The sequence below is a fragment of the Camelus ferus genome, chromosome 10, assembly GCF_009834535.1.
Source record: "Camelus ferus isolate YT-003-E chromosome 10, BCGSAC_Cfer_1.0, whole genome shotgun sequence".
Lineage (NCBI taxonomy): Eukaryota > Metazoa > Chordata > Mammalia > Artiodactyla > Camelidae > Camelus > Camelus ferus.
Genome location: NC_045705.1, coordinates 65,648,086 through 65,666,709, shown reverse-complemented (window position 1 = coordinate 65,666,709; position 18,624 = coordinate 65,648,086). Strand labels below are relative to the sequence as shown.

The 18,624-nt window shown below is 52.3% G+C and overlaps 1 protein-coding gene across 1 annotated transcript; it reads right to left on the bottom strand.

Annotated features, from left to right (window-relative positions):
- Nucleotides 1-4,408: 4,408 nt before the first annotated feature.
- CDC42EP2 (CDC42 effector protein 2) lies at nt 4,409-10,291 on the bottom strand. The gene is made up of 2 exons (XM_006179541.3): nt 10,153-10,291; nt 4,409-5,941 (listed from the first exon to the last, which is right to left on the bottom strand). The coding sequence occupies exon 2, from the start codon at nt 5,577-5,579 to the stop codon at nt 4,938-4,940; it is 642 nt and encodes a 213-aa protein (XP_006179603.1). The 5' UTR covers nt 5,580-5,941; nt 10,153-10,291; the 3' UTR covers nt 4,409-4,937.
- Between the last annotated feature and the right edge of the window lie 8,333 nt (nt 10,292-18,624).

The following is an 18,624-nucleotide window of genomic DNA, read 5'->3' as shown; positions in this document are numbered from 1 at the left end:
AATATTACATTCAGGTGATTTATGGGAGACACTCTTGGTTGGGCATTTAAGACCAACCCTCCCACTGAATACAAACTAAAAAACAGAGGAAGTGAAAAAAATCTTAAAAGCATTGAAAAGCTAAGTAATATGGTGAAGAATTACTAGGCCAACATTTAGGAGGTTGAAACCCAGGGCAGAAAGCCCAGAATTCAAGGCAATTTTTGTCCTAGGGACATTTACTGATCTGGAAGATATAACTGCGAAGCTGAGCTGTTGTTTGGCAGTCTTTGGTGGGGAGGGTCAAAATAAAAACCCAGAACCTGCTCAAGGTAGGAAGTCAGATACTCCACTACCAACACATACACACTTTAAGATTGGATCCCAACTTCTATGGACTAATAGCCCAGAATCATATGATCTGGGTAGTAGAAAAGCTCAAGCCTTGAACTTGGATTTAAGCGTACTCATTCTTAGAATGCCCTTGGTCACCTGGCAGAGGGGCAGAGACCAAGCGATACCCTTTCTGAAGGAATGTACTGTCATTCAGGGCCTCCAATTATTTCTAAAAATATTTTTTCAGATACAATATCTGGCTCTTAGTCAAAGATAATCCAGCACAAAAAGAAAAAAGAAACCTTGCATAAGAACCAATTGCAAACAGTAGAAAACACAGATTGACCCACAAAGATTTAAGATACTGAAATAATCTGACACTGACCATAAAATGACAATGATTACCATGTTTAAAGAAGATAAAGACAAGCATAAAAAAATCTGCAGGCAACAAGTCTCTATTAAGAAGTGCCACAACAGAATTTTTAGAGAACCACATAGAATTTCTCCAACTGAAGAATACAATAACCAAAATTAAGAACACAATGAGCTGGTTAAAAAGCAAATTAGACATAGCTGAAGAGAGAATGAGTGAACAAGAAGATACCTAGGAAGACATAGTCCTTAATATAGCATGAAAGACAAAAGAACAGAAAATACAGAATTGGAGGATATTGAAACATAGAAGATACACACTGAGGTCTAAAATACATTTAATTGGAGTCCCAGAGAGTAAGGAGAAAGAAAGGGATAGAGGTAATATTTAAAAGAGAAAATGGTAATTTTCCAAAAATGATGAAATACATGATTTCACACATTGAAGAAGCCAGATAAAGCCTGAGCAAGCTAAATACTTAATGGAAATAAATACTGAAGTGTTTACAAATACAAAATGGTAATAATTGGCAGATCTAGATGAAGGTGTATGGAGTGTACATTGTACCTTTCAGTATTTCTGTAGGTTTGAAATGTTTCAAAATTAAAAGTTTGGGGGAAACATCAGTCCTATATAGGGAGATCCACCAAGGGCTCAGATTCTTTAAAAAGAAGGTGTGGGACATGTCACCTGGTAGAGATCCCTGAACGGGTAAAATGCAGGCTGAAGGCAAAGGGAACATGAACTGGGGAGTGAAGAAGGGAGGATATTCCCACCAGCCACAGTTCTGTCGTAGAAAAAGTCTGTAGCTTCTACATTTATTTCTTTTCTTGCTGTGTCAAGTATATATTTTATATATTTTAATTCTCCCATTCTCTTTCTCTCCACTCTTTATACAATATATGGTATATTGGTGGTAGTTAACTTTACAGTATAGTTCACAACTTACCAAATTTTGAGATGGGCTGCTAAAGGAATTGCAGGAGGAATGAGCACCATCTAGAAATCCTGGACTTGGAAGTGGATGTGATAATTGAGAAGATTTTGAGATGTCTCCCTTTGGAAAATGAGTAGATGTCCAACAACAATGTCTCTTCCTATCTTGGGGAATTCCTTGTGTGGGTAGTATTAGGATATATATGGCACTATACAAGCTGAAGAGGGAGGGTCCCTCACTCCACCTCTGGCTACCTTGGTGAAGCAGGTCTCCCGAGTATAGTTAGTCTAATGCTTTGGCTTCCCTGTCTAGTCTCCTTTCTCCACTCAGACATGGCAGCCCCACCTGGTTTCCCAGGGCCCTTGGGCTGGTACCTGATGCAGGGAAGGTGGGAAGCAGTTCCTGGGACCCAGGACAAGAATGTCCCCCTTTCCTGGCCACTCTGCCATGAACTTCAGCACCAGGGTGAGGCGCTGCTTTTCAGCTGGGTGAAGCTATAAGGAAGATGTCTTTTTCTTGTCTTCCCCTCCCGGACAGGTGGGGACAAACCACCCAAGCACTGAGGGGAAGCCTGCAGGTGTAGGTGCTGGCCTTCGGCTCCCCACCTTTTGCCTTTACACTTTCCCAGGGTCTGAAGCTGAACCTCTGTGGGAATAGAGGGTTGCAGTTGAGGACAGGCTTTGCGGTCTCACAGACCTGGGTTCAAATCCCACTACAGATAGTGCAACTCCTACTCTCTAAATGATGGCAAAAATTTCAGATTAAAAACAAAAAGTTTGGTGGGAATGGAAAATGATACAGCTCCTAGGGAAAACAGCAGTTCCTCAAGAAATTAAATATAGAATGACCACATGATTCAGCTGTTCCACTTCTGTGTATATACCCAAAGAATTGAAAGCAGGGACTCAAAATATGTGTACACTCATGTTCATAGCAGCACTTTTCACAATTGTAAAAGGGCAGAAGCAACCCAGGTGTCCATTGATGGATGAATGGATAAACAAAATGTGGAATGGATGATGGAATATTATTCAGCCTTTAAAAAGGAAATTTCAACACATGCTACAGCATGGATAAACCTTGAAGACATCATACTAAGTGAAATAATGCAGTCACAAAAAGATAAATACCGTATGATTCCACTTACATCAGGTCCCTAGAGTAGTCAACTTCATAGAGACAGAAAATAAAAGGGTAGTTTCTAGGAGCTGGGGGGAAGGGAGAATGGGGAGTTAGTGTTTAACAGGTACAGAGTTTCACTTTGAGAAGATGAAAAAAAGTTCTGGAAATGGATGGTGGTGATGGTTGCAGAATAATGTGAATGTAATTAATGCCGCTGAACCATACACTTAAAAATGTTTACAATGGTAAATTCTGTGATATATCTATTTTACCACAATTAAAAAACACCTTACAAAAAAAAAAAAAAACTACAACAACAACACAGCAGTGTGGCAAAATGTCTCCTGGTCTAATTCTGCCTCTGCTTCTAGTATGAAATCTCTGCCTGGAGGCAGGAAAGGCTAGGGGTGAGGTGGGAGTCTGAAATTTGTAGGGTCAAAAGGATGGAAAAGAAGCAGCAGAATGGAAGAAGGAGCTCACTGAGGGCAGCAATGGCCTCCAGACACCAAGCCCCACCTCAGCACCTTCCCCTCCTCTCTGTCCCCACCATCCCCACCAGGGGCCAGTCCTCTTCCCACCCCGGCTTCTTCCTCTTTGATCTTGGGTCCATCTCTCACTCTACCTGGACAGTGACCCTTCTGAAACCTGGGCTGACCACGTGTCTCTCCTGCTTCAACTCTGTCAGCAGGTCCCCATGGCCTCAGCTTCAGCCTTGCAAGCAAAACTTTTGGAAGCTGACTCCAACCTGCTTTTCCAGCTTCACCATCCTGCCCATCCTGAGCCCCTAGTTCCTTTATGTCACACACCATAAACATTTCTGAATACCTTCCATGTGCAAATGAATAAACCCTGCAAGGTAGGTATCACTGACTCCATTTTAGAGATGGAGAAACTGAGTCTCAACACAGGCTGGGTTGGACTCAGAGACCTATGCTCTTTTCACCACATGGTGGCTTTTCTCCTCTCTGTCATTCACTCTGGTGCCTCAGTGCCTTTGCTTATGCATGAGCATAAGCCTGTAGGCCTTCAGCTTTGCCTCAGAATTGCACCTGGTCACCGTAATGTGCCGACACCACTGCACCCCTGCCCCAAGCACTCCCAGTCATGGTATCCAACTAGGTTGGAAATTTATTTGCTTCCAAATTTGATATCCTTCCCACAACTAGGCTGTGAGCTGCAGGAAAGCAGGGGCCGAGTCTGTCTGGTGCCCCAGCCCCTGGAGCATGTCTGAGGGCGCGGTGGATGCTCTGATGAGATGGGTCCACTGATGAGCACAGCTGATCCTTCCTGGCCCAGGCCCAGCCCTCCCTCCTGCCTGCTCCCTCAGTCCTCTGACGCTGGAGAAGCTGTTGGTCCCTTGCACTAGGCCTGTGGTTATCCTCTCACTCTTGGGTCTCCCCTGACAAACCCCCTGAGCCCAGCGCCTGGCCTATGGCAGTGCTCAGCCACCTCTTGCCAAACACCTGAATCCATGTTGGAATACCCCCAATTGCACTTGGTTTATTCCTGCTTCATTCTCACTATGGGCTCAAAATGAGGTAGTCTTCCAGAGGGCAGGACCCACCCTGCACAAGGCCCCCTGGGGCTGGGGTCTCCCCCAGGGCCAGCCCATGGCTCCCAGGGTCTGGCCCGTCTTCAGGAAGAGCCCTGGGACAGGGTACTGGGAGTGCAACTACCACAGCAGCAAGTTTTATTGCAACCAGAATCCCCTGGTCATGTGGGGGGGGGGCAGAGGGGCATCAGTCACTGATACCATGTTCCCAGTCCATGACACAGAGCCACAGGTCCAGCTGGCCGTGCCCCACGTCTTCCCCCGCCCCCCCATCAGGGCATTGGCAGGGCTGAGGCAGAGGGAGGTAAAAAGCAGAGTCCATTTCAGCACAGCCTTCATCCAAGCGATCTGAGGAGAGGTTGGTGGTGGGGGTCCAGGTGGCCCAAGATGCACAGGGCCCTCTGAGCTGACTTCTGCACAAGTCCTCATGGAGTTTGGGGGGAAGCAATGAGGCCACCCTGCCCACAGGGAGAGGGTGGGAGGGAGGGAAACAAAGGCTCAAAGTGAGAAATCCCTGGCCAGCAACCACACACAGGTAGGACCTTGGGACCCTGACTTCTAGACCAGGGCCGTGTCCATCCCCTGCCTCCAGCATTCATTCCGGTCTGGGCACCCAGCCTGGCCATTCTCGGGTCCTATGTGGGGATCTGCAGGTGGCCCAGGTCCTGGTCCATGATCTGGAGGACGTCGTCCAGGATGGAAGGCCCCAGGTCCACGTGCAGGGAAAGCAGGGAGCTGGCATGGGACAGCAAGGGCTCCTCGGCCCCTGACTCGGTCAGCCCACTGTGGGCCGAGCCAGCCTCTGGAATTCTCCAGATGTCCACACTCCCTGCCTCCTGCAGGGAGGGCTGTGGGGAAGGCTGAGGGGTCTCCAGATGCAGGCGAGGAGGTTTGGGTGGGGCCTGGGCGGTGGGCAGGGTGAGGGCTTGGGGTCCACCGATGACAGGGAGGGAGATGGCGTTCTTGAGCAGAGGGGACGGCCCGTCGGGGAGCTCCCGCCCGCACAGCGTGGCAGTGCGGGTGAACTGGAAGGGGAGCTCGAAGCTGCCATCTTCCTCGGCTTCCTCGACCGCTGTTCCCGGCAGGAGGTGGAACTTGCCCTGCAGGAAGGAGATGTCACCGAACATGTCACTGCCACCTCCACTGCCGATGTGAATGGTGTGTCGGAAGTCCCCCAGTGGCGGGCTGATCATGTCTGAGGACAGCAGGTCCCGCAGCTTCTCCTTCTTGCCCTTGCGGCCGCCGCGCTTCAGGTAGATGGGCACCTTGGTGGACATGGTGACCTCGCCACCCAGGCCTGGCTGTCAAGGCCGGGACAGTCCGCTCACCGGGACCACGGCCTCTGCTGCCTCCTCTCACCACCCTCAACCAGCAACGCCCAGAGAGAGCTTTCCAGACACCAAAATCTTGCCAAAGGTCTAAGACTAGGGTGTGAGGTGTGATTGAAGTTGGCCCAAGGAATTAGGAAAAGAAAGATTAATGATCAACGAAGTCAGAGGGTCGAGATAACAAAAACCCTCTCTCCCCAAAGGGCTGAAAATTCTTCTGAAAACTGGAAGTAGGAAGGTGCAGAGCTCTTCCACAGTGATGCTCTCTGGGCTTGTCCTTGCCAATTTCTCTCCGGTTCGTGACTGAGGAGCTGAAATACCAAGGGTAAAGTCAGGGATAGAAGGACAAAAGGCAGAAGCGTCCTCCAGGAGCCCACATGGGGCCACACTCCCGTGAGGAGCCCTCCTGGCAGAGGCCCGTGTTCACTCACAGGCTTACTGCCCCTCAGGGCCTGGATCACCAGCGCCAGTTTTTTTTACATCAGCCAACACTGACAAATTTATTCTAAAATATCATTTCTATATGCAAGCATGAGCAACAAAATGCATTACTAATTATCTCCTAGAAATTAATTTTAGAAAGGAAAAAGCAGTAAAGGAAATATGCAGAAAATGTACCCATAAAGCATTAGGCGTCATGGGGGTGCCTACAAGTGGGGAACCTGAGTGACAGGCCTGAAGTCATATCCACAGCCCTGGCTCTGGTCTCTTGTCCTGGGTCCCCAGCTCTGCTCATCAGCATTGTCTGGGGGCTTACCCCCTGTTGCACTCAACTCTGCCCTAAGACATGACCAGTGCTAAATTGTGTGGGGGTCTCACGGATTTGTCTCAGCCCCCTACTTGGCCGAGGATGGAGATCTTGTAACTTCTGTCTTGCCCACCCAGACCAGATGCACAGCAGGTGTTCAGCCACCAGTGCCTAACGACTGCCACCTCCACCTCCCATTTGGCTCCCTTACATCCCACCTGGAAGTGAGGTCACTTCAGAGTTTCCCTTTTCTCCTCCTGTGGGTTAGGAGTTTCTCACAGACAGGGGCTGAGTCTTATATAGTTTCTGCCCCTTCTCCCTGCTCTAGCACCTAAGAGGAAGACGGACTGGGGGTGGGGGTACAGATACATGGTTGGGGTGCAGGGGAAGGTTCTGCTCCAAGCCTGGAATTTGCAAACATATCCCATTTAATCACCACAACCATCCTGCTACATTCGCATTTAAAAATTAGAGCTATCGGACATTTTGGAGAGATTCCCACAAGGCGTTGCAGGAGAGAAGCAAACTGCAAAAATGTAGCCTAGAAGATTCCATGTACTGAAAGCGCTAACCAGCTCCCCTCCCCACCCCCCCACATGTATGTGTGTGTAACTACGTATCCGGGTCTGCACAGGATTATATCCGATGCTGGAACAGAGAAGAACGTGGAAGGCCAGCACTAGGCTCATATGGCTGCCTAGACTGGTGTGTCGGGTCAGCAACATGAGAGGAAATTTGTCTTCCACGAAAGTTATCCTTAATATTTGGTCCTATTACTAAAAAATGATGTGTGGAAGCTAAATATGAAAGCTATTACTAAAAAATGATGTATAAAAGCTAAATATGAAAGGCTGATCACCAAAACGTTGAGAGGAGTTCTCTCCAGGTGGGAGAATTTCAGGTGACTTTCCCTTTCTTGGTCGTACTTTCATAAGCTCAAATTCTTCATAATAAACATATATTATTTATGAGCACATATTATTCATGTAATCAGAAAAAATCAAAGATATTTTTAATGTGGAAAAAAGTACATACACTCTGGAAGGGTGTCATACAGGTTTAACAGAAAAAGGAAGTGGAGCGAGCACTCCCTCTGGTTCCCATGTTGGGAGATTGGCGCAATATGTAGAATCAGAGCATGAAAGACAGAGAAACTTATCCAAGGTCACCCAGCAGGTAACCAGAGGAGCCCACCCTCCCAGGGGGCAGCAGGGGCTGAGCAGGAGGGAAATCGTTGGGGAAGGGTGAGCAGCAGCAGGAAGGCCTCTGCCAGTTCCTCTGCCTCAGTCTTCATCCCACGCGGGGTGAGGGAAGACTGAGGGGGCTGGCAGGAGGGAGCAGGAAGGAGGATGCAGAAGAGGCAGAATCCCAACTATCCGCTCCCCCTACCCCAGCCCAGGCCCTTACTCAGGAAACCCCACCCCAGGACCGGACACTCTGGGTCAGTCGTGCTGAGCCACAGAGACCGGACATCTTGCTCCTCCCAGAGCACCTGCAGCTTAACAGGAAACAAAGGAATGACTCTCAGGTGGCAGAATTCCAGTTAAGCTTGGAAGGAGCTGGGGGAAGGGCAGGGAGGCAGTGAGTGCTCTGAGGTCTTGGAATCTCATCGCTTATTTATCCAACAGACATTCATCCCTGCCTGCCATGCCAGGTCTGGGGGGGCAGGCTGACACACATCCTAACTGTCCCCTTGGCAGACGAGAAGTCCTGGGGTCGCTTTTTCTTCCTTTTCACTCATGGGGAGGGGAGTTGGCTGGTGGGATTTGCCCAGAACTCGGGCCAACCCCGCCCCCCCTCATACAGGGGCGCCAAGACAGCCTGAGCGTTTCCATAACAGATCCAGCATCCCTGACAGCTCTCTTGCACTGAGCCAGATGTACCCACCCAATTCCAGATGTGGGGAGAACTGAAGCTGGGGGGAAGGGTTGAGCCAGTGTCAGCCACCAGGGGAGCGCTGGGAATTGCAACCATCAAGCCCCAAGTATTCAGATTTGGCAACCACGAGACCCCAGGCTCCAGCTATCCTTGCACGGTTTCCATCTTCATGCTCTCAGGCACAGCACGATGGTGGGTGGCATTACTAGCCTTTACAGAGGCAGAAGCTGAATCTCAGAGATGTTAAGTAACTTTGCCAAGGTCACCCAGCTAGTAAGCAGAAAAGTGGGCACTGCTACCCAGCTGGGTCCCTATGGCTCTGATGCAGGGCGCCATGCCAACCTCTGTAAACTGCTTGGGGAGCAGGAGAGAAATAGGCTCCCAACCGGGCTGAAGCCATCAGGCCCCCAAGTCTCCTCCATTTAAGTTTTGCCTCTTGGCTGCCCCCATCTCTCAGCCTACAGGTGTCCAGAGATACGAGAATGAGCTCTCCATCAGAACAAGGCTCTAGGGGACTGGGATGCATGGCTTCCTGTAGCTTTGGGAGGAGCAGATGGGAGCCATTCCAGCTCTGTGGGCTTGCGCTGGAAGGAGCCCTGGACCTCCTTCAGAGAAAATGACTTCTTGGAGGCAGAGCTCCTCCTGTCACAAGGAATACTAGGCCATGCTCCACTTGCGGTGTCCAAAAAGCGGTACCCTGACCTTGAAATCAGGAGACGGAACTGAAATCCATCTCCACCTGAGACCCACTCTAACCTTGGGTAAGACACCTTTCCTTTCTGGGCGTCACCTTCCTCATCTATGAAATGGGATGATAATGAAACCATCACCAGGGGGCTGCTGGAGACCCTAATCCATACTACAAGTAAGAGAGGGCGCCGATGTACAACAAACGACAAAGGGTTAGCAGGTATTTATTCAGCAAATAGCTGTTAAGGCTTTCCTCGTGCATTTTGGTTCTCCAGGGACAGTGCTCCAAATAAAACCAAAACTAAACAGCCCGTTCGCCTCCTCCTGCCAGCTGCGACGTAGCCTGCATAGAGTCTCCCTCGCGGGTCGCGGGGTCCCCCTGCGTCGCTGTGCAGAGCGGCGCTCGGCTCCGAGGCCGCTAGGTGGCGCGCGCACTCCCACTACTGCCCCGCGTCCCTGCGGAGTCCCGGGGCGCACAGGGGTCTCCAGCGCGTCTCGCGCTCCAAGCAGGCTCCCCCCAGGGAGCGGCACGTTTGCGTACCAGAAGCGAATTATCTGCGGGATTGTCTTCTCTTGAAGGGGGTTCTGGTGTCACCACCAGACAATCAGGGGGAAAAGGGAGCGATCGGGGATCCTGCCCGGGTATCCAAGCTCTGGGAGGAGCCTCTCCCATGCTTTCCGGCCTGGGCGATGTCTGACTGTCCGCTCGGCGCACGGCCAGAGCTCGGGCCCCCGCCCCTGGCTCCCACGGGTCCAGCTCTCAGTCTCAGCTCGGGTTCCGGCGCCGACCCTTCCCCGCCCTCTGCCCGAGAGCAGCCCAGCCCAGCCCAGCCCGGATCCGTTTCAGGACACTAGCAGCCACGGCTAAAGATAGGAGGACACCTCACCATTGACTAAAAATACGACCCCAAGCCTGGACGGGGACGCTGGGCAACTGGAGGGCACTCTCGGCTCCCGAGGGGTGGGGCGGGGGTCCTGGCGCAGCGTGGAGAGAGGGACCGGGAAAGTTCGGATTCCGGATGCGCAGCTCCCCGGGACCGAGGCACTGGCGGGAAACACCGTGTAGCCTGAGGAACCAGGGAAAAGATCTACGTGGAGGTGAGCTGGGGGTCGGGCGCGAGGTAGGATGGGGTGCCTCCAGAATGGGCCTCTCGAGGGACTCCCTAGGAGCCGCGGTACGGCTGCAGAGTCCCGGCCTGAACTCACCTCGACGCTCGTAGGCGGCCGACTTGGGGGGCAGCAAAAGCTCAGGAGCTGGACCGCGCGGCGATGGGACCAACCTAGGCTGTGAACTTACTGTGCGGACCGTGGCCCCTGAATCCCCGCCTCCGACCCGCGGAGCCAATGTCGGGGCCGCCTCAACCAGGCCCCGCCCACAGCCCCGCCCTGCTCCGGGGCCCTTCGGAGCTCCCCCTTTGGAGGCTCCGCGCCGGGGTCCAGCAGCCGCGCGCGCCCAAGGGTCCAGTCCAGGTTTGGGCGGCCACTGCCTAGACGGCTTCGGGAGCTCGGGCTGAACTCCGCGAACTCCGGCGGTGCCCGTCGGAGCCAAAACTCTCGGCTCTAGGAAGGCCGAGAGGGTGGCAGCGGGAAGACCGAATTCTTCAGAATTCGCGGAGTGTCCTTGGACGAATTCCCTCCCTTGAAGGGCTGGGCCAGGGGAGGCGCCCGCACAAGTGTATTCGGTGACTACAAAGGAAATGAATGAGGGCTTGGAGGCACCTACATTAAAATTTTTCGAACTTCCTAGAGCTTTCAGGAGTTTGCCGCCCCCTAGAAAAGAGGGCATTGAGGGTGCTTGGGCAAAGGGGCTTGGCCACACCCGTATTTGCTGTCAGACTAGGTGGCTTCCGGGGCGGGGGTGGGACCCTAAACTCATTCCAACGTTGGTTGTTTGATTGGCTGGTTGGTTGGTTGGTTGGTTGGTTCATTCATTAGGTACTGGAAACATTTGCTGAAAGGCTGGCGATGGACTGAAGAGAACTCTGCTCTTGCTCCTTTCGGCGATCCAGCCGATATTTGTTGAGCATCTATAGGAGCCAGGTGCTGTTCTTGTGGCCAAGGATTAAGCTCCCTCTGTGGGACAAACTGTCCAATGAACGGAGATGGAGGAAACCCAAGTCCCCAAGCACACAGTGATACCCTTGTGGGTGGGCAAGTGCTAAGAAGAGTGGGGGCAAAGGAAGAGTGGAGATAATGGGGTGAGGGGACCTTGCTTTCTGGAGAGACAGCCATGACAGCACAATGTGACCAGGATGGTAAAAGCTTCCATACTGTAAGTGTGGGAGGGACTCCTAGAGAGAGGAGGTCAGGATGGCTACCTGAAGGAGGGAAGGATGCTGGGGGTGGGAGTGGGGGAGAGCCAAGTCAGGAGGGAATGAAGAATGGGAAGCAGGGAAATGGGTAGGCAGAGGAATGGCCCCCCATAAAGTTGTCCACATCTCAGTTCTCTGGAACCTGTGAATGTTTTGTTACATGGCAAAGAATAATTAAGTTTGCCAGTGGAATTAGTTACTAATCAACTGACTTTAAAATAGAGAGATTATCCTGAATTAGATGGGTGGACCTAGTGTAATAAAAATGGTCCTTAAAAGTGGAAGTGAGAGACAGGAGAGTCAGAGAAAGAGGTGTGATAATACAGAAATGCTCTGTTGCTGCCTTTGATGATGGAAGAAGGGGCCACAAGCAAAGGAATGTGGGCAACCTCTAGAAACTGGAAAAGACAAGGAAACAGATTCTTCCCTAGAGCCTCCAGAAGGAACATGGCCCTGCTGACCCCAGGTTGGACTTCTAACCCACAGAACCATAAGTGAATACATTTGTATTATTTTAAGCCGCCAAGTTTGTGATAATTTGTTACAGCAGAAATAGAAAACTAATACAGGAAATCTTCAGGTATTAACTTTGAGCCTTCCTGGCCCCTCCTTCAACTCCCCAGGGGAATTATCAGTCAGGTGGATTCCACCAGGGCTGGCCTATTAGCTCAGAAGAAAACTGAGGCCTGGGCAGTGGAGGAAGAGGACCCTTAGCCAAGTTGCAGTGTGGGTGGGTGAGGGTTATATCTCTCCTCCTTCCTGCCACCCAGGCTCTGCCAGGCACCCACCCACCCAGATCTACCTGTGCCCTTTACCAAGAGCCTTTTTCCTCTGAGCTCCTCAAATCTTCTGAGAGTCCAGAGAGGGCTCCCCCTTTACAGAAACAGAAACCAAATCTCGGGGCACTAACAGTGATCTGCTTCGCCTGAAAGTGGCAGGACATGCTGGCTCTAAGCCCTCCTTCCTGTTCAGGCTTCTCACCCAACCATTGTCCCCCCTGCCCTCCCCTCCTTCCCACAACACAGCCAGGTTGGGGGTACAGCTCAGTGCCAAGCCCTGAGCACTGCCTCTCAGCCACAGATCCAGGTTCTGAGCTGGCTCTGCTGCCAACTTGCTCTGTGGCCACAGGCAAAGAAAGACAGTCCCTTTCAGAGCCTCCTTGCCTGTGAAGTAGGAGTTACTGGAGTCCCAAACAAGGTGAGGGACTTGAGCATGTTTTGTTGATGGGAACACACAGGCCCCGCAGGCAGCAGTTTCATGGAAACATTATAACAGGAGGTTGAGGGGATGGTGGCTGGCTTTGCCACCTGACCTGGAATGAGTCTCATGATGAACAATGACTCCCTGAGCCTGCGGCTGAGGCACAGCCCCCACCCTCTGCCCATCAGCTGAGTGTCCTCCGCTGGGGAAAGGGGCTTGGGGAAGGGTCAGGAGCCCCATTCAGGGATGGTGACAAAACAGCGACAGGGATAATAGCTTGGAGAGGCAAAGACACTCATCCAAGGCCACTCAAATCCAGTAACCAACTCCAGAGCATTTTGGAGAGGTTCTGGGTGGGGGACAATTGGGGAGCATTGGGGAATGGATAAAGAGCAGCAGATTTGGACCCCAAGTCTGATCCAACCCCCTGCTTCCTTCCCTCAGCAACTAGTGGTCTGTCTAGCCTGGCTTTTAGACCAGGGCTCCTGACCAGGACCCAAAGCCACAGGAACCCCCATCTGCGCTGTGGGGCCTGTTTTAAGCCCACCTGGATGTGACATGGTTCCACCCAGTGCTGGCTCCTGGTGCTGCTGGTACACTCCTGCCATCAGCGAAAGCTCAGCTCCCACAAAGCCCACATCCGAGGCCCAATTTTGGCCTAGCGGTGGGCTCTGCGCTTTGCAAGCGCTCAGGTAGGCGGTCCATTCTCACCATTCATAGATGCGGTTATGTCTCTTGGCTGGGGCCCGAGGAATCCCTGGGGAGCCAACTGCTGGCTCTCTCAGCTCTGCTGAATGGATGGCCTCTTTGCGCACACACCCAGCATTGCCATGGCAGCCCTGAAGTTAATGAGCATCTATAAAACAGGATTTCATTGACTAAAATTGGCTTTTTTACACAACTTCTCAGGCCATGTGTAAAGACCTAAGTATGAGCCATGGGAGGGCTGGGCGGTCCTGCAGCTCTGACCCAATAGACAATCAGGCCAAGTGCCCCCTGCCCAGTCTGACCCCATGTCCAGTGTCTAGTGTCTCAGCCAGGGCCTGGACTGTTCTTGCTGGAAGGGTTTTTGGACACCCTGGTATCTGAGGGGGTAGGACCCTGAGGGACATTTGGGAGAGGTTAGAGACAAGGAAGGCTGGATGGAGAAATGCCAAGACTAGAGTATTCAAATTTCTTCTCCTCAGCCTGAGGCCTCACCCTGAGATAGCACCCCTCTGTCCCCCACCCCCTACACTCCCACGGCTGCTCCCCCCTAACAGGGACCTGTAATCACCACGCAGGGACTGACTCAGCCCTTCCTTCCTCTCCCAGCCTCTTCTTCCTGGAAATCACACACATCAGCAGGCCCAGCCCTCAAGGGCCCTGGGGGATAGAGCTGGAAGCCCCTTCTCCAAAGTTAGCCGGGAGAATGGAGGAACTGACGGCCCAGTAGGAATCCCAGGCTGGAGCCAGCTCTCCTTGCCACTACTCACCCGGAGACCTAGGGAGGCAGGTGGGACAATGAGGACCAGGAGTCTGGGGACAGGTCTGGGAATAGGGGGTCCCAAGGAAAGGATAGTGGTACTCTTGGGGGCATCTCAAGGGGCAGTGAGAGGAGACGAGGTCTCTGGAGCTCTCCCCACCCCCATTCTGTGCCACAGGGAGGCAGTGAGCGGGCCAGGAACTCATCACCGCTAGGAAGCCGTCTCCATCCCAGCTGAGCTCAGCCTGCAGGGCCCCATGGCCTGAGCCAACCCCAGGCCTGGGTTGGATTTTTCCTCCCCTGGGGTCCTGCCAACTCCAGCCCTGCCCTCCTCGCTCCTCACTCGCCTTCAGAGAACTGTGACCCAGCAGAGGCTGGGATTTGAGATGAGAGTCCCTCAAACCTACCCCCAGCCTCTGCCTCTGCCCTGGACCCCTCCTGGGGAGTTAGATGGCAGGGCCTTACTGGGGGACTTTCCTTTGGGTCTGGATATTTGGCCCCACGCCCGAGGCCATGGGAGTTTCCAGAGTGGTGACAGCTCTGTCCTAGCAGGGACCAGTCCAGGGACTTCCTCCTGGAGGTCTCTGGGAGCGTCCAAGCCACATGGCTGTCTTTTGGCCTGTAAGGGGAACACAGAGTCAGCAGGGATTGTCTTCAACACTTCCCACCCCTTCAAGGTACTTTGTCGTTATTTGTTTAGAAAACTCATCTGCATCTACCTTGTGCCTGGGGTTGTTCTGACTAGAGAAGACACCGATGACAGAGGCTGGGCCCCAGCCCTTAGGGAGCAGGTAGCCAAAGTGACACAAATAACTAATTCTAAAACAGCACATTCTGTGCCATAATGGAGGTCCTTGAAAGCAGAGGCCAGCTCTGATTTACCTCTTTCTATCCCAAGCAGCATGGATAAAGCTCAGTCAGGGACTGTGGATTGAATGAAGAACCAAAAAGAACAGCAATGAGAAGGATTTGTTCTGCTAGATGGGGCGTTGGAGGGGGGAGCAGATGGAAGAATTAGGAAGGCTTCAAGGAGGAGGTGATATCTGAGCAGGTTAGTAATGTATGAGTAGGAGTTTTCCAGGCAGAGAAAGGAAAGGATATTCTAGGAGAAGCAGGCAGAGGAAAAGTCAAAGGCCAGAAAGAGTGTACTTGGTGTGATCGAGAAACAAGAGATGTCCAGTAGACCATGGAATAGGAGAAGGGGAGAGACAGAGTGGGTAATGGGTAAGCACTGTTTTCCTTGCCCAGCACTCATCCCTCTTATTCTGGTGACCACTCCTCAATTTTCCAGAGTCTCCAGTGTGACTGACCCCACCCCTAAATTCTAAGAGTAGATTTGAGACCCCAGCCTAGCCAATCTGAGTCATAAGGATGGTTTAGGGATGAGCATATGTCGCCAGTGAGCTTTAGCCTGAGGACTTGCTGTGACCATTAGGGTTACAAATACTAAGATGTCAACTCAGGCTGCTGGTGGCCAGCTCTGCCACCTTGAGGGAAGAGCCTGCCTGAGAATAAAGCCAGCACAGGGAAAAAAACAGAGCCAAGAGAATGATTCTCAATGACATTACTTGCACTTCTGGATCCAGCCATGCTTGAAGCAGACATCTATTATATGAACGAACAAATGACAGTTTTTGTTTAGTTCAGTTGGAACTGGGTTTCTGTCACTTGCCACTGAGAATCCTCCTCATTAAAGAATAATTAAAGGCTGGCAGCAGCTCATGTCAGCTGCTGGATGCCATGGGAGGGAATCAAGGATCTGTGTAGAAGTGCAACATGATCAGAATTGCTTTTATTTTCATTTAGATTACTTCTTTGACATGGTACTGCTTTCAGGTGGTTCAAAATTTAGAAATCACAAGAGACAATCCCTGTTCCCCAGGCACCAGTTCTCCCCGAGGACAATCAGTGTTATCAGTTTCTTATAAACACTTCTAGAGATACTCTTTGCACGTACATGCAAAGCCCCTCCCATCTGTTTTACACAATCGGCAGTACTTAGACAAGCAGATCCCCAGAGTACAGCAGGCCTCGGTGGGAGTAGGGGGAGCACAGGCCCCCTTGCCGGGGGCGGTGGGCGTGACTGCAGGGGCCGTGGGAAACCACATTTATTGAGCCTCTGCTGTTCCCATTGTTCTACATCTTGCTTTTTCCAGTTAACATTATGTTAATGACCATTTCGTATCAGTTCATAGAGTATGTCCTCAGTTTCACCTTCTCACGCTGCATAGTATTCCTAGAGAGGGTCTACCGTAATTTACGGCCTCTCCGCCTCAAGCCACCTCTCGGCTTCCTGTGTTCCAGATTCCGGCCTTTCATCCCATCAGCCTCGCCCATGGTCTCAGCTGACGGACATGTAGGTTGTTCCCAGCCCTTTCCTGTGACAAGCAGCCCTGCAGTGTGTCATCTTGTACAAATGCTATTTCGCACGTGGGTGAGCACAGCTACAAGATAAGTTCATAGGGACTCAGGGTCACAGGACACTCATGGTTGTCATTTGGTCAGCTCTGTCTGTTTGCCCTTCTCAGGGGATGTGCCAGGTCCAGGCCCCCAGCCCAGACCACAGGTCCCATTTTTCCCCAAAAACCCATTTTTATGGTTTTTGTCACTCTAATAGGTAAACAATAACCAAAGAAAAGGGAACCTTGGTATGGTTTTAATTTGCATTTCTCTCATAATAAGTGAGTTTGGCCATCTTTCATAGGTTTCAGGGCCATTTATATTTCCTTTTCTGTGAACTGAGACTTATGTTTGGGAGGGGGACCCTAATTGGAGGCAGGGGCCACTTTGGGGATAGTTGGCTCAGGAGAGAAACACAACTTTGGCTCTGAGCTGTCGTCTAAAAGCCAGAGCTCAAGATAATGGGTTCAGAAGATTGGAATGTGGTAACAGATGGGCCAAAGAGGGCATGGAGGAAGAAGGGGAGGGTCAGGCCAGTCCAGGGTGATGATGTGGGTGATGAGAGGGGGCAGGGGAGGAAAGACAGGGCAGTGGGGCCACCAAGGGAGATGGAGGATCCTGAGGGTTAAGACACCTTGTCATCTGCCCACTCTCCACCTTACATCGTGACTGAAGCAAAACACCAACCTGACGGCCACGTGCCACTGTCCACACTCTTCAGAGGCCACACACCCTGCAGGGCCCCTGCTGGCCACCTCCCAGCCCGCTCTGCTCCAGACCCTGGCCTTGTGCACACCCAGCCTCCAGGGACAGTCACCTTACCCAGCTCCTCCCTTCACCAGGCCGCCTCTTGCGGTTCCTGCAGCTCTCTGGCCGAGATGCCTCCCCTCGGGGGAGCTTTCCAGATCCCAGTAGATGTCAAGTTCTCTTGGAGAAACTCTAGACCACTGTCCTCTCTGCTCCATCGTCATCTGATTCCTGTCCACCCTCCGGACTATAATCACTATAGTCTCCCCATAGTCGGTACCCAATGACTGAACGAAGGGCGGGAGGCCGGGGACAGCAAACAGGGAGCAGGTAGGAGATGAGAGTTTAGGAAGTAGAAGGGCCTGGAGTCGCCGCCTCTGTGAAGCCCGAACAGCCACTCTCGGCACCTCCCTGGAGCCCTCTTTCACTTTGGTTTTCTCCGCAGCCTTAGCCTGTCTGCACCCTGGTGATTGCTAGTGTGCAGTTTGTGCACTGCAGCGGGAGCTGTGGGTGGAGCAGCAGTTCTGTCTGTTTAGTTCATGTCTGTATCCCGACTCGAGCCGGTACTGCTGCAGGTGCCTGACAACTGGAGCAGGCGTGGGAACCAAAGGGCTCGGGCCCAGGTCTACACGCAGGAGGCGCTCCTGCTTCCTTCTCTCTGAGAGCCTGTTTCTGCGGATGCAGACAAGGAGGTGTCATGACAAGGCAGGTGTCTCCTGTGGAGCTACTGTGTTCCAGGCTCTCTACAGGGACAGGACAGTACAGGGTCCCTGCCCTCAGGAAGCAGGTATTCTGAGCATGACTCATAGGGAGGGTGTTACAAATGTGACAGGATATGGAGTGCTGAGGAGCCGAAGGGTGGGAAAGTTGTGTGTACACACACACACACACACGTACACACACACACACACACACTCTTTCATTTAAAGTAATCCGTGCACATGATTTCAAAAGATTTCAAAAATGGGAAAAAGATTTCAAATGGGATATGAGAGCGGACATGACAGATAATTCGCTGAGCCCTCCAGCCCTGCGACGTCCATCCCCAGAGGTAAACCCCTGTGACCGGAAATACTCTAAGGGCAGTACATTTGCAGGGGACTCCAGACCTCAAGGGCAAGCGGGCCTCGAGAGCAGCGCCCCAGGAATCAGGCATGGCCAAGCCTTCCAGATGCCCCGCTGCTCCTCCAGCTCCCAGAGCAGAGAGGCTGGAGGCACTGCTGTGGGGCTGCGGGGCTGCCTCGGGGCTGGTCTCCCCCATCCCAGTCCTCAGGGCGGGCTCTCTCAGTCTGCCCTGCAGGCCTCAGTTCTCTGTCTCAACGTGAAATGCTTCAGACCCTGGGAAGATCTGGGAGCCATGGAGCCGGCAGGAGAGATGGGGCTTGGCTGGGCCCTGCCGGGCTCTGGGCAGACGCCTGGGTTCTCAGGGAGCCGTGTGCAGGGCCCAGGGGTCAGCGGGGTCACGGGCCAGCAGCTGTCACTGAGACCCCTGAGGGGCCCCAGGCCCGGGCAGCTGCACAGCGCTCAGCTGTCAGGCTGGCTCTGGGCTGACAG